The sequence below is a fragment of the Anopheles funestus genome, chromosome 2RL (assembly GCF_943734845.2).
Source record: "Anopheles funestus chromosome 2RL, idAnoFuneDA-416_04, whole genome shotgun sequence".
NCBI classification, from domain to species: domain Eukaryota; kingdom Metazoa; phylum Arthropoda; class Insecta; order Diptera; family Culicidae; genus Anopheles; species Anopheles funestus.
In genome coordinates this window covers 62665500-62680921 of record NC_064598.1, presented here as the reverse complement: position 1 = coordinate 62680921, position 15422 = coordinate 62665500, and the positions used below count along the sequence as shown (strand labels likewise).

The 15422-nt window shown below is 43.1% G+C and overlaps 3 protein-coding genes across 3 annotated transcripts; all 3 read left to right on the top strand.

The window, feature by feature from the left end:
• Nucleotides 1-1384: 1384 nt before the first annotated feature.
• On the top strand, nucleotides 1385-2364 carry LOC125766157 (uncharacterized). The gene is made up of 2 exons (XM_049431853.1): nucleotides 1385-1607; nucleotides 1821-2364. Exons 1-2 carry the CDS (start codon nucleotides 1593-1595, stop codon nucleotides 2310-2312), a joined length of 507 nt encoding a protein of 168 aa, XP_049287810.1. The 5' UTR covers nucleotides 1385-1592; the 3' UTR covers nucleotides 2313-2364.
• A 301-nt stretch (nucleotides 2365-2665) lies between these two features.
• LOC125766151 (Golgi phosphoprotein 3 homolog sauron) lies at nucleotides 2666-8084 on the top strand. The gene is made up of 4 exons (XM_049431844.1): nucleotides 2666-3699; nucleotides 4655-4901; nucleotides 5503-5678; nucleotides 5806-8084. The coding sequence occupies exons 1-4, from the start codon at nucleotides 3496-3498 to the stop codon at nucleotides 6052-6054; spliced, it is 876 nt and encodes a 291-aa protein (XP_049287801.1). The 5' UTR covers nucleotides 2666-3495; the 3' UTR covers nucleotides 6055-8084.
• Nucleotides 8085-8352: 268 nt separating this feature from the next.
• On the top strand, nucleotides 8353-15355 carry LOC125766108 (cullin-associated NEDD8-dissociated protein 1). The gene is made up of 8 exons (XM_049431749.1): nucleotides 8353-9151; nucleotides 9647-9816; nucleotides 10035-10701; nucleotides 10779-11037; nucleotides 11105-12506; nucleotides 12573-13462; nucleotides 13543-13689; nucleotides 13793-15355. The coding sequence occupies exons 1-8, from the start codon at nucleotides 9116-9118 to the stop codon at nucleotides 13936-13938; spliced, it is 3717 nt and encodes a 1238-aa protein (XP_049287706.1). The 5' UTR covers nucleotides 8353-9115; the 3' UTR covers nucleotides 13939-15355.
• Nucleotides 15356-15422: the final 67 nt, after the last annotated feature.

Sequence of the window (15422 nt, the reverse complement as noted above, 5' to 3'; positions counted from 1 at the left end):
TAAATTGTAAGGAGGTTTTCGCATAGTGAAAAGTGATTTATTCATCGAGGAACCAAGTTCCATACGCTGTTTGTGAAACCGTAAAATTTTCCTCATTTTTGGCCCAACTTTGCCCCATAGCTCCGCCGGTATCCAAGATATCGCCACACTTTCTTCTGGCCATGGCTAGATGGCACTTGTGGCTAGATTTCGTCCATGCACCACTAATCGCTACCATGTCTGTGGCCGGAGCTATTCGCGAATGCTCCAACGGATCGCCAATCTTTGACCTGTGATCGATAGATGGCACCAATTGCTACATTTTCTTCTTCGACGGCCATGCCCTCAGGTGTCTGTGTCTCGAAACATAATTAAAAAACACGCTACCGATTTCGAACCACCCTGCACGAAAAAAAGTCACTCAAATGAGTGCCCGTGAGTGGGGGGGGTCGTGTTTCAGACTTTAGCCAAAATTTTATGGTTTCACAAACAGCGTATGGAACTTGGTTCCTCGATGAATAAATCACTTTTCACTATGCGAAAACCTCCTTACAATTTAATAGTAATTGTAAAAAAAATCAAATTCAGGCCACATTGCATAGTCTCCGAACCACCCTGTATGAAAAATTGACACGCAGATGAGTGACCGTGAGTGGGGGGGGGTCGTGTTTCAGACTTTAGCCAAAAAATCAAATTCAGGCCACATTCCATAGCCTCTGAACCACCCTGTATGTAAAATTGAGAGGGGGGTCCTTATGGCTAAAGTCTGAAACACGACCCCCCCCACTCACGGGCACTCATTTGAGTGACTTTTTTTCGAGCAGGGTGGTTCGAAATCGGTAGCGTGTTTTTTAATTATGTTTCGAGACACAGACACCTGAGGGCATGGCCGTCGAAGAAGAAAATGTAGCAATTGGTGCCATCTATCGACCACAGGTCAAAGATTGGCGATCCGTTGGAGCTTTCGCGAATAGCTCCGGCCACAGACATGGTAGCGATTAGTGGTGCATGGACGAAATCTAGCCACAAGTGCCATCTAGCCATGGCCAGAAGAAAGTTTGGCGATATCTTGGATACCGGCGGAGCTATGCGGCAAAGTTGGGCCAAAAATGAGGAAAATTTTACGGTTTCACAAACAGCGTATGGAACTTGGTTTCTCGATGAATAAATCACTTTTCACTATGCGAAAACCTCCTTACAATTTAATCGTAATTATATAAAAAATCAAATTCAGGCCACATTGCATAGTCTCCGAACCACCCTGTACGAAAAATTGACACGCAGATGAGTGACCGTGAGTGGGGGGGTCGTGTTTCAGACTTTAGCCGTCCTTATTTCAGACTTTAGCCCCATACATTTCGACACTCATTTTATCAAGGGGGATCTCAGTGTTTGACAGTAGGGAATTGTACGAAATGAGCTACGAATTGTTTACAGGGTCCTTAGCGTCGTGGTTTTCACGGAACAGCTGCGCGCTAAAATCATTTACCAAGTGCGTTCAACAGATCTGTATACCCGGCGTTTTTATTCGTAATCCGTATATATGTGAAAGGAATAGTAGTAGAAATCTGCATTTCTGGTACAGATTTCATTGTTCGTATTGCAGTTAAGAAATGGTTGAAGATGAGGTAAGCATTTACAAGTAATTTCCGTACAGGAATGTAGGATTTCCGTCTTTTCATTGTTTACAAAGATATAGGTTATTGTGTTTGTCATAGTTGCGTTTAGGTTATTAAGTACTATTGTACAGTGCAGTCAATCTTCATGAAGTTCTACTTGCCCAATACACGAGGAAAGATGTAAAACAACGTAAATACATTGATATGTTTATGCTGTTGCAGGTGGAACAACTACCCGAAGAGGAAAATCAGCTTGATCAACGAGAAAGAGTGGAACAAATTGAATCGGCAGAACGTCATCTATTAGAATCAGCAGAAGGGATGGCAAATAATAACGTGAACATAGCCCCTCGCCGGCCAATACGAGCACAGAGGCCTACAGTTAACAACGCAAATAGACAGTCTTCAACCCGACGTAGAGTACGGAAAACTGCAGAACAACGGGTAACGGCGATACAAAATGCAATCCGTCGTTCTAATGGACTGGATCTAGAATACAAACAAAAGATCTTACGAGCTCTCACGCAAATCACACATTCATTTGAGATGGTAGTTGAGCAGCAAGCCGATACTAACCTTATGTTTTGGCAGGCAGTCGCTGCAGAAAGTCGCAATTTTCGACCCGCTTTGTATACTCAATTCAAAACGGAGGTTATCGAAAAGCTAGCTGAATATTTACTATGGAATCAACGAACTTATGAACATGAAACATAATACGCTATTGTTTCTTTATTAAATCCAATAAAATTCGAAACCTTTTCACGTACAGCGCTAGTTGTATTGCCCGGATTTGATGCGTAATACGCATGACGTTAGTGTGAATCCGCAAATCTGAAATAAAACTGTGCAAACTCCAAACGTAATAAGTTAGGTAGGTATTTATAAAAAGTCACAGAATTCTGAAACTCATTCGAAACTTTGCCGCCAACAGTTTACAATTCATCCAAAGTTTGTTTACTTTTTGGAATGTATCAAGGTATGGAAATGAAATTGGTTGTAACTACCTTGTTCTTGCCACGACAAATGTCATCATGAAGGCAGCTCCGGATAGCTTCTGTCATTCAATTCGTTCCACGAATCCGCCATGTTTTTTCCTATCTGCTGCTGCAGCAGTCGTCATCGTTGCCGTGTTTCGTGTTACCAATAGTGAATGCAATATTATTTATTTTCACCTCACAGAGCGGTACGTTAATGCATTCCCGTTTGTTCGGTTGGCTATTTCAATATTAAAGTGTAGATAGACCAACGCTGATTCTCGGTCTACAGCGAAGGAACCAGATCTGATGTGAGAAAGAGCACCACGGGGACTGGAAAGTTGCCAAGGGGCTCCAAACGACGACAACGACGACGACGACGCAAAGTGCGACGTTGATTGGGCTCCAACACCACCTCCTCCAGCATTGAAACAAGCTCCCGAAACACGGATTTGGAATCATTTACATTGCGCTAGGGGGTGAAGATATAGGGCACTGTTTCGGGTTCTCACCCAGCTGTAAGCATATTCTGTTCTGGGCATTTAAAGTATGTACGATCAGCAACGAAAAACATTGATCCAATAAGTGAAGAAAGTTTAGTGCGTTCGTGCGTGTGTGTGTGTGTAGGAAAAGTGTATGTGTGCATATTTGTTTGTGACCGAGTAACAATCATCAGCGTGTGTCCACGGTCATCGTATATGCGGTAGTACATAGCACACGTACATTAAAGTGGTACCGGGTGGGTGGGGCAGGAAGGCAGGCAGATAGGTTGGAAAAAGGGTAGAGAGCAAGGAAAGGCCAACCACCACCACTGTGTCAGGTGTCAGTCGGTAACCCCAGCGGAGGCTGACTACTCTTCACAGAGCAGCAAAACAATCACATACCGACGAGGACGGCGGCCTAAAACGGCAACGGGCTAAACGATGAATCGAACTGACGGGCTTGTGCGACGTGTAAAAGCACGCGACACCGAATCAAATGGAGGATCATCTTCATCCGCGGCGAATCATGCCGATCAGGAAGATAATAAAGTAGACAAGGAGGACGAGATGGAAGACTGCGACTCCAAGGAAACGCGGCTAACATTGATGGAGGAGGTGCTGCTGCTTGGGTTAAAAGATAAGGAGGTAAGAACACGGACGGACCGCAAAGTGCCGGTGACAATGAGCGCCTGGTCCGCCAGTCGTTAATACAAAATGTCTAGTGAGTAAGCATTGGTATCTGAAATGCATTCCAAGATCATAGGACAACACATGCACACATACACGCCATTATACGTGTACGATGGTGACCCTGGAGAAGCAATACATGTATCTTTTCCTTGGCAATCACTGCTGTTGCTAAATGAGTGGTCAGAGTTTTTTTCCGCATCAAATCTTTTGCTCCGTTAAGTGGCATAACCGCAACATTCGTGATAATTTTCTGCTGTTACGCTTTCGAAGTCGATTGTTCCTAAATTCATGTTCCACATAATTCCACACAAAAGTGATGGTGTACTGCGTACGTACCGGATTGTCAGTCGTACTAGTAATGATAATGTTTATTAGTTTGTCGTCGTAGTTATCGCACTGAAAATAGCCCCATTACAGCAAACCCAATGTGGCATTGCTCACCTTGTTTGAAGCAGCGATTTACAAAAAAGGGGATTTTTATCAAAATTGATGTATTCTTTTTGCACAAAAACACCTTTTGGTTTACTTTCGTTTGTGCTCCGGCAACAGTCTACACTGGGGCATGTCATTCTCTTCAAATTTCAGACACATTTTTAAGCAAATAAAATAAAACAATTATCTGACTTGTTCTATAGTCTATTCATGAGGTGAAACGTGCCTTGCGTTGTTTTTACTTCGGTATTCAGCAGGTAAACAACGTTCTTGCGTAAATGGAACCTTTTTGTCACATCAAATGTACACTAGACACGGTCTACCTTGATACACTGTTTACTACTATCTGCTGTCTCTAAAAAGCATTATTGCAAACGCCGTTTAAAACAGATCCTCAAATTATTGTTGTACCTATGGTGAAATAAAATATACTAACCATTTTTGTGTAACGATCGTTTTTTTTCTGTATTTCTAACAGGGCTACACATCATTTTGGAACGATTGCATATCGAGCGGATTGCGTGGCTGCATTCTGATCGAATTGGGGCTCCGTGGACGCATCGAACTGGAGCGTGCTGGTATGCGAAGAAAGGGTTTGTGCACGCGGAAAATTATCCTCAAATCCGACACACCAACCGGTGACGTACTGCTCGATGAGGCCTTGAAACATATTAAAGAAACGTACCCACCGGAAACCATTCAGAGTTGGATCGAATATTTAAGCGGTAAGTTGCCGGAGAGTTTTACACCGTAAGCCAATTCTTAGGTGAAGTTATTGTTAGCAGTAGTTTACATTTTATCTTTGCTATCTGATAAGAGTATCGAACGATCGAATGCACACGCAATGTCGTGTATTTTATATGAAAACAACGTGGTAGATTTACTGTTTTCATTGAAATAATAGTTATGAATATTTTGCTGTGTATTTCTCTTTTGGGGTATTTCTCTTTTGGGGTATTTCTCTTGATAGAATAAATGTTGGAGGATTGTTGATGTCATCAGTTGATGTCATGCAATAAATTGATGGTAATAAATTAAAAGCTAATTAATTAAATAAATTAAGGGGCGGCCTGGTGGTGTATGTGATTAACGGCGCCGGCAGGACTGGGGATCAAATCCCATCCGGATCGTCTCCCTGTAGTATGAACTAACTATCCTGCTACGTGGTAAAATAAGTCTCGATACGGCCAGGCCGTTCTAACGAGCAAAAAAAAATAATAATAATAATAAATTAAGAATTGTCTGGAAAATGAAAGGTTCTATACATAGACAACCTCCTCCTTCTAAGCATACTACTAATCGCTACTCCATTTGTCCGCCTCACAGGGGAAACATGGAATCCGCTTAAGATACGCTATCAATTGAAAAACGTCCGCGAGCGGCTAGCCAAGAATTTGGTCGAAAAGGGTGTATTAACGACGGAGAAACAAAATTTTCTCCTCTTCGATATGACGACACATCCCCTAACTGATAACGTTATCAAGTGCCGGTTGGTGAAGAAGGTATGTATCGTGTATGTGTGTGTGATTTCAGAGAGGCAAGGCAACTATTCGTCTCTGGAACAAAAACGTGCCTCGGATGCTTTAATGTTGTTCTCTTTTTTGTTTTCTTATGCCTGAACGTGAACAGATACAGGATGCGGTCCTAACAAAGTGGGTCAACGATCCTCAACGGATTGGCAAACGAATGTTGGCACTTATACTGCTGGCTCACGCCAGTGACGTGCTGGAGAACGCCTTTGCTCCACTCAACGACGACGACTACGAACTGGCGATGCGACGGGTAAGGGAACTGCTCGATCTTGACTTCGAGACAGAGTCCTCCAAATCGAACGCCAACGAAGTGATTTGGGCCGTCTTTGCGGCCTTTACCAAGTAAGATAAGCAACCCTTCCTAGTTCTGCCTAGACGCAATAATTCGCGCGTACACATACATGCCGTTGGGTGGGTGGAAAGAACAGCAATACCAGACCATTTCACCACCGTAATGCAATGGCAACGATGGCAATGTATGTGCGTTTGGGTATACAATAGCCCTCATTCACTGTAAAACCGATCTCCGTTCGCTACGAGTGTGGCACACGATGAGGAGGGTACATGCAGAAAAAGCAAATCCTCCTCGGATAAAAAGATGCGGCGGGAGTGGACGCTAGGGTGCTCTGGAGAAGGAAGGTGCACCGATCAGTTTATGTTTGTTTCCAACGTTTTCCGACGTGTATGCAGTACATAAACCCAAACTCCTAGTTGTGGCCAATAGATGGGACCACTAGCAAGCAGAACTAACAGCAGGAAACAAAAATTAACACAACCCTTGCCACGACGACCCGAATTGCAAGTGCATGTGAGAAAAAAATTGATTTGATAGAAATGTGATTTTTAGTCGTTTTTTCAACGTAATGGTGCAATTAATACGAAATTTTGTTGCATCTATTACTAGCACGATAGCGATAAGATAACAGCAAGGGAGAAAGAGCATTATGGAGAAGCTGTGATCGTTTTCGAAACACACGCTTGTACCACAGGAAGTAATATAAAGAAGCGATAGCAATTGCCGTGCCGTAACACCTTCCGGTACACGTGGAACGATCATATAAACAAAACAAGCACTTAAAATCCGTTCAACATTCAGTGTTCGTAAGAAGAAAAAAACTGCTACAAATGCAAACTATTCTAACTAAACAAAACTGATCATCATGTTGGTGCAGTATTCCCACATCTCGAGAGAAACTAGCCAAGCCTTGCATACACACACCGTCACTAAACGGTAGTTCAATTTCGCAACGAAAGAAGATGACACAGTTTAAGTAATACCAGCAAACATTCGATAGTCAAGGTAAACGATATGTTATTCTTTTCACGATATCATCTTCCTAACTTTGTTTGGTTTTTTTTTTTTTGAAACTAGTACACTATTTCAAAACGTTCGTTACTGTTGCTTGATTAGCTGCGTAAAAGTTTATTATTAAGAAGAAAAAAGAAAAACATTTCAGTTCCGTACTTTCCTAACGTTCCACAAATTATTTGCCGAAAGGAAAGCAGCACATACATAGATATATAAATCAGCAAAACCAAGCAACTTGTACTGCGATTTCAATGTTCGATCGTACACGTGATAATCGTCCTTTAGTCCATGGAACATCCGTTCTGTTCCTTGCGTTTGTAAACTTGATTTTATAGACGTAAAACAAACAAAAGAAAAATAACCGGCAAGAAAATTATCAAACATCCAAGGTAGGGACATTTTTTAACACTTATCTAGTTAAACATTTTCAAAATACCTATCTATAGCAATAGAAGCATAGCTAACCGTTGCTGTAGGGCAAAATGCGATCGCGTTGAGAAGAGAAATTGTTATCACACAACTAAAGTCAAAGAAAAATACGATATTGATTTTTAACATCACGTAAATTCCGGTTCACACAAACCCACACAGCCAGGCAAGCGTGCATTATGTGCTTTTTTTGGAAACTGGATCGAAAACTAGGACCCAAGAGTTGACTAAATGTAAAGCAGTACGAAACATTCTTCACTATCGTGTTTAGAGATAAAACGATACTTTTTCTAATTTTGTTTTTCGTTGTTTTAGTAAATTTTATTTAAGTGGTTTTTCTACAATTAACATATGTAGCAATAGTGTAAGGAAGCTATTCATTCGTTTCGGTTAAGGGCTTTCGAAATTTGAAATCAAACAATCTGAAAGTTGCATAATCTGAAGTTCGAGGCGCGGCAACACACAAGCCGCGCTGAAATGGGTCTTTTTCCTTAAATTACAACGGATTTAAATAGACAACTGAAAAACATGTACATAGCGAAACAGACGGCGTAGGTCGAACCTATTGTTAAAGTAAATAAGTAAAGCAAGATATGTAAAGAAATAAAAGTATAAATTGGTTAAAATCTTTAACAAAACTATCGTGTGTAAATAGTTACTAAAGCTTTGATAAAAAAAATGTAAAAATAACTTAAGCCCGGATAATCTTTTGAAACCTTCCTTTTGGCGTAACGACCTGCTGGGTCATACTGTCCACAAAATGGCTTAATAATAGTATACTATATTTTACCACGTAATAGGCTAATCAGTTCTTGCAACAGTGCAACGGTCCGGAAAGGGATATGGTACCGGTTCGCGTGTGGGAAGACCGCTATCGTCTGAGAACAATGCATCAAACTTTTTTTATCTTCGGATTCGTTCTTCTATCTGCAATAATTCATCGATCCGTTTGTTTCCGAGCATAAACTTCACTTTTGCTGTTGTTAGTTTTTCACTGCTGTCAAATGACAATGGATGGTCCAACCTGCGATTAAACTAACTTTGAAAGTCACGAAACGAAAAGGACGTGTGTGCGTGTGTTTGTGTGCGTATGTGTAGTGTGTGCGTGCATGAAAGAAAATTAGCAAGATCAGCCAGTGAGGAAGCAAATCTAAAGAAAACGAGTTCGTTTCCTTCTCGACATATTCCGCCCGTCTTTGTGAACTTTGTACACGCGAGTTGAAGTAAATCATTCGCAAACTGCACAATTTGTCGTCGCCGCAAAGGCCGCGTATCGCCGAAATAGCGAGTCGTGTTCGTGTCGCACAATTGTTCTATACGATTGAAGGAGTGTGAGCGCGCACGTGTGTGTGTGTGCGTGCGTAGTTGTCATTTTCGTTGCGGGAATCGGCAGAAATTTTCTTGTGGCTGAAAGAAATCGAGCTCGCCTCATAGTGTGAATTACACGTACTTGTCTCCAGTTAAAACGCATTCTTCCTAAAGGATATTTGTGTTTTCTACAAAATAAACACACGCTACGAGCCTTCAATAATCGGTCAGGCGAATAGCGAATCATCACACAAAGTGTCACCGTGTGTTTTTCGTTGCGTGTGATTTCAGCAGCCACAACAACAATTCGTAGTTTGATTTCTACTTGCTACCTGTGTGGGATAAGCCAACGCTCATCAGAATGGCGTCTTATCAGATAGCAAATCTGTTGGAGAAGGTGAATATTTTGCAAATGAAAATATGTCTCTCAATGCCCCACTCACAAGAAATGCCCTAACAGAATGGGACAATAGAAAAGTGTACACCGTCGGACTGCCGCATTTAGAATCACGATCTGCATCGATTCCGTATTGTGTTCTTTCCCTCGAAACGATAGGAGAATGTGTGCGTATCACAAGAATAGGTCGATTGTTATCGACGAAAGCGGAAAGTCCTTCAAAAAACCGTTACTACTGTCCTTCCGTGTGCTATTTTATTCTTCCCCTTTTGGCAAAAACATTGACAATTCAATCCACAATGAGATAACAAAATCTAGCAGTCTGTGTAACCAATGATCTACGAATATGCTTTCCAATAATTTACCCAAACTTCGTCCTGCTAAATGCAATCACACAAATGTAGCGATAATCGTAGAATGCCATGCCGTTTTCATAAAATGAACATTTTTTTTGCAACCATCTCCCCTCTTGCCGGTTTCCTTCCCGGACTCTAGATGACGTCCAATGATAAAGACTTTCGCTTCATGGCCACTAACGATCTGATGACGGAGCTACAGAAGGACAGCATCAAACTGGATGATGAATCGGAGAAGAAAGTCGTTCGAATGGTGCTTCGTTTGCTGGAGGACAAGAATGGTGAAGTGCAGAATCTTGCCGTCAAATGGTACGTATCCGTCCCGTTTGCTTACGTTTGAGGTTATGTTCTAGCACCAGTGTATGTATTTGCAAATCATCAAAACAATGCTCCATTCAATGGGATACCATTGGTATTTGTAGTTGAAGCCATTGTAGATGGAAATGGTATTGAAGTGCAAATGCATTTAAACGTATAAACATGACTTAAATATAATAAACATCAACCATTTTGATGATTCGTTGCAGTCTTGGTCCACTGGTAAACAAAGTGAAGGAAAATCAAGTGGAAACGATAGTAGATCTGCTGTGCGCCAACATGGTGTCCAACAATGAACAGCTGCGGGACATTTCCAGCATAGGGCTGAAGACGGTCATATCGGAGCTGCCGCAATCGTCCAATTCGCTCGTGCCGAACGTTTGCCAGCGTATCACCGGCAAGCTTAGTGTGGCGATTGAAAAGGAAGACGTTTCGGTGCAGCTCGAAGCACTGGACATACTGTCAGATCTGTTGTCACGCTTCGGCGACTTACTTGTTCCCTTTCACGAACTCATCCTGAAGGCGCTGGTTCCGCAACTTGGTTCTGCCCGGCAAGCCGTTCGCAAGCGTACGATAGTAGCGCTGTCGCACCTGTTGACCACCTGCAATAACAACGCGTACAACAAGGTGATCGAACATTTGCTCGATGGGTTGGAGAAACCCCAGAATCCGGGCACCATCCGAACATACATTCAATGTCTGGCTGCGATCTGCCGGCAGGCAGGACATCGATTGTGTAATCACATTGAACGCGTGATGTTCCTGCTTAACCAGTACAGTTTGCGGGATGACGACGAGTTGCGCGAGTTCTGTCTGCAGGCATGTGAGGCATTCGTGCAGCGCTGTCCGGAAGCTATCATACCGCATATACCCACGGTACATGAATTCCCACCGTTTGTAAAATTATCTAAATGAAAACAGTTTTTAACGGTTGAATTTAATTTTTCTTACAGATCGTTGATCTTTGCCTCAAGTACATCACGTATGATCCAAACTACAATTACGAGGCAGATGATGGTGATGGTGGTACCTCGATGGAGATGGAAGACGATGAAGAAATCGATAGTGAAGAGTATAGCGACGATGACGATATGAGCTGGAAGGTACGCCGTTCAGCTGCCAAGTGTTTGGAGTCGGTCATCTCAACACGTCACGAGCTGTTGGAAGAATTTTACAAAACCCTTTCCCCGGCGCTTATCGCACGCTTCAAAGGTAATATAAATGAAAACGATTACATGTTATAACCGACATTTGATTCCAACCCTCATTTTTCCCGCAGAGCGCGAAGAAAACGTCAAATCGGACATTTTCCACGCATATATTGCGTTGCTTAAATCGACCCGTCCGATGAGCGATGATATTGGACACGATCCCGACTCTATGGAGCAGATTCCTGGCCCGATCAGTATGCTAACGGATCAGGTACCAACGATAGTGAAGGCGGTACAACCCCTAATGCGCGAAAAATCGGTCAAAACTCGTCAGGATTGTTTTCTGCTATTGCGTGAACTGTTAAACGCACTGCCTGGAGCGCTTTCGAATCATATCGATCAGCTGATGAACGGCATACATTACTCGCTGAATGACAAAAACTCGACTTCTAACATGAAGATTGATGCGCTTGGTTTTGTGTACTGCATGCTGGTCGGTCACAATCCACAGGTGTTCCACGCACACATACAACTGCTCGTTCCACTCGTGGTAAACGCAGTGTTTGATCCGTTCTATAAAATCGCTACGGAAGCATTGCTCGTATTGCAGCAGCTAGTGAAGGTAATACGGCCACTCGATATGCAGACATCGTTCGATTTCACGCCGTACGTGAGTCAACTGTACACCAGCACATTGCAGAAGCTTCGTTCACCTGAGGTCGATCAAGAGGTGAAGGAACGGGCAATCGCCTGCATGGGTCAGATCATTGCCAATATGGGTGATGTGCTGCAGCCGGAGCTAGTCACCTGTTTGCCACTGTTCATGGAACGTCTGCGGAATGAAGTGACACGACTGAGCTCGGTTAAAGCGCTCACCATGATTGCCGCATCACCGTTGCGCGTTAACCTCAGTCCAATCATAGCGGAAGTAATACCAGTGTTGGGATCGTTCCTGCGCAAAAATCAACGAGCGCTCAAACTCAATTCGCTCACGCTGCTTGACACGCTGGTGACGCATTACAGCCAATTCCTGGATCCAATGTTACTGCGCAGTGCCGTGGCAGAGGTGCCACCACTGTTGAGCGAATCGGATCTGCACGTTGCACAGTTGTCGCTCGTGTTGCTCACCTCCGTGGCTCGCCAGCAGCCGGAAGCTCTAGTAGGCGTTCACGAACAGATTCTACAAGAAGTGATGACACTGGTGCGTTCGCCGCTGCTTCAAGGAACTGCATTGAATTGTACGCTGAAGCTGTTCCAGGCACTGGTACAAGCACAGCTGCCAGGATTGAGCTATCGCCATCTGCTTGCGATGCTAATGAACCCAGTTTACAATCAGCAACAGCACGGAGGCAGCCCTCTGCACAAGCAAGCGTACCATTCGCTGGCAAAATGCATTGCCGCATTGACGCTGCAGGTTCCGAACGAGGCGTTGACGGTGGCAGGGGAGTTTCTGCGAGAGATACAAAACCGTCGCAATGACTCGCATCTCATGTTCTATCTGTTAACTATCGGAGAAATTGGACGACATTTGTAAGTACGGTGTTATGCGGGAGTTTATTTTGATGAACTAATTGTTTTCAAATTGCCTCTTTGCAGTAACTTGCACACCATCGATACGCTAGCACAGACGATCTTGAACTGTTTCTCAGCCTCGTCCGAGGACGTAAAGGGAGCGGCAAGCCATGCGCTCGGTGCGATCGCTGTCGGTAATCTCAATCACTATCTCCCCTTCATACTGAACGAAATCGAGGCACAACCGAAACGCCAATACCTTCTGCTACATTCGCTGAAAGAAGTAATTTCGTCGCTGTCGACCAGCAAGGCCGGTCTCGAGCAGCTACTGCCGTCAGTTCCATCGATATGGACGCAGCTGTTCAAGCACTGCGAATGCTCGGAGGAAGGCTCACGAAACGTGGTGGCCGAATGTTTAGGTAAACTTGTACTGGTTAACCCGGAGGAACTGCTACCACGGCTACAGATGGCACTGCGAAGTGAGAGTGCCCTCATGCGTACCGCCGTTGTATCCGCGATCAAGTTTACTATCTCCGACCAGCCCCAGCCGATCGATCCACTGCTGCGGCAATGTATTGGTCAGTTCTTGTTTGCCCTGCAAGACCCGGAACCGTCGGTGCGGCGCGTAGCTTTGGTCGCATTCAACTCGGCCGTTCACAATAAGCCAAGCTTGGTACGTGATTTACTGCCCGAACTACTGCCGCAGCTCTACTCGGAGACAAAGGTGAAGAAGGAACTGATCCGTGAGGTAGAAATGGGCCCATTCAAGCATACCGTAGACGATGGGCTAGATATCCGGAAAGCGGCCTTCGAGTGTATGTACACGCTGCTTGAACAGGGACTGGATCGTGTAGACATTATGCAATTCCTCGAGCACGTGCAGGCGGGCTTACGCGATCACTATGATATTAAGATGCTCACGTATCTCATGACCGCCCGGCTGGCCGCACTCTGCCCGAATGCTGTGCTTCAAAGTATGTTTCGGATGTGGTTTCAAGCCGAATTGAATAGTTGATTATATTTTTCCTGTTTGTGTTTTCGTTTTTCTGTACAGAACTCGATCAATTCGTAGAACCACTTAGAGCTACCTGTACGCTAAAAGTGAAGGCCAATTCGGTGAAACAGGAGTACGAAAAGCAGGATGAATTGAAACGATCTGCGCTACGCGCAGTGGCTGCTCTGCTACAAATACCCAAGGCTGGTAAGTAGAATTTACGTTTTCGGAGCATCGACGCACGTGTTGCCCCAATAACTATGGAAAGAATTGTTGCTGATCTGTTGTGATGCTTTCTTTTTGCTTACAGATAAAAATATATACTTGGCAGAGTTTTTAATTCTGATCCGCAGTTCATCCGAGCTACAGCCACTTCTCGAATCGGTCCAAAAGGACTCGTCCGGACAGACTAATAACAATATCGATGGGCGTGATTCTTCCATGGATCAGAGCTAGGTGGAAAGGACAAAGAAACGCAAGGTGGATGGTGAACATAAGTAGTCAGGATTAAGTGTAACTCACTGTTTGCTGCATGTTGGTCGCTTACCGTTTCCTTATCCTGTTTGTTCGTTTTCCCTTCGCCATCCTTTCCTTGGTGGTATTAAGCGATACTGCAGTGGGGTGTTTTTAGATGATCCCGGACCCGGATCCTCTGTAAATCTTTAATACAAACTACGATCATCCAACAACATGTTAGGTGCTTGCATTAATTTTGATCATTTTGTCGTTTACTATGGAACAGCGCTAATTAGCCTAAACAATTTGTCCTTTTTTACCAGCGTTTTGGTAAGGTACCGTGATGATGGTGTATCGGAATGGCTACAAGGTGTCGCCATAAACGTCTTCTTCATTTCATTCGCGGATAAGGTGTGATAAATTAATATCACGTTTCGCAATGGATTCTTATAACTTGTGCTTGATTTACTTCCAATATGTCTTTTATCATCAGTAGTTGAACTTTGTCATTGTTCCGATTTTTATTTTATTCTTAAGGTCATACATATCTCTTTGAAATCGATGAAATTAAAACTTCCAAATAAGAAATGGCGAAGCTTCAAGATCTTTAATTTACCATCATTATTCAGTGCATGAATCGGAAATGTTGTTTCGAACGTTTGCTGATACATGATTTTCTGTTACACCGGTACCCTGAACGAGGTTTGCACTAGCTAACGGATAAGCGTTAGACTAAGCATCTTATGGATGGTATATCCGCAATGTCCATACAATCATCGTAGACATGCACAATTCAATAGTAGAACAAACAATTAAACAAATAAGTCACCGATCAACATTAATGCAGCGCCCTAATATACGGTAAAGTAAAACGATTTAGAGGATAAGGTTCATGAAATATGCAAAATTTCCGACGGTGGCATACATATACGTATTCGTACAGGGAAGGAGCTGTCTGATACCTTTAAAATATGCAAGAATTAGTTTGCTGTTTGCACCATGTCAAAAGTGAGGCTTTTTATTTCAAGAATCGCAATAGGATCGGATGAGAAAGAATAATAAGATAAAACATTTACAAACCGACACAACTGCGACCTTTCATATATTGTTGCTTTGAAATCTTATTTTACTTTTTTTCTTATGTAAAATGACAAAAATATACGTACGTCTGTGCTACGCTTATTAAAACGTTTCGAAATGTCGGGTGCTGCGAATTGAACGAACTGTAACATTACAAATTAATCGTCTGTCCCATATCCCGCCTTGCTGTGGAAGTGTTGTGGTACAGATCAGACTATACGAAGACTCGATCATTTCCGGTTGATACTGGAACAAATTACTGGCAAGAAAAATGGAAAAAAGAATACATTGATTGCAACATTATGAATAAATGAACATCATTAATTGACAGCAAAAATCGTTTGGAATGCTTCTTGTTACGCATAAAGGAGTAGTGAGAAATTAACGTTACCACACGTCGTGTA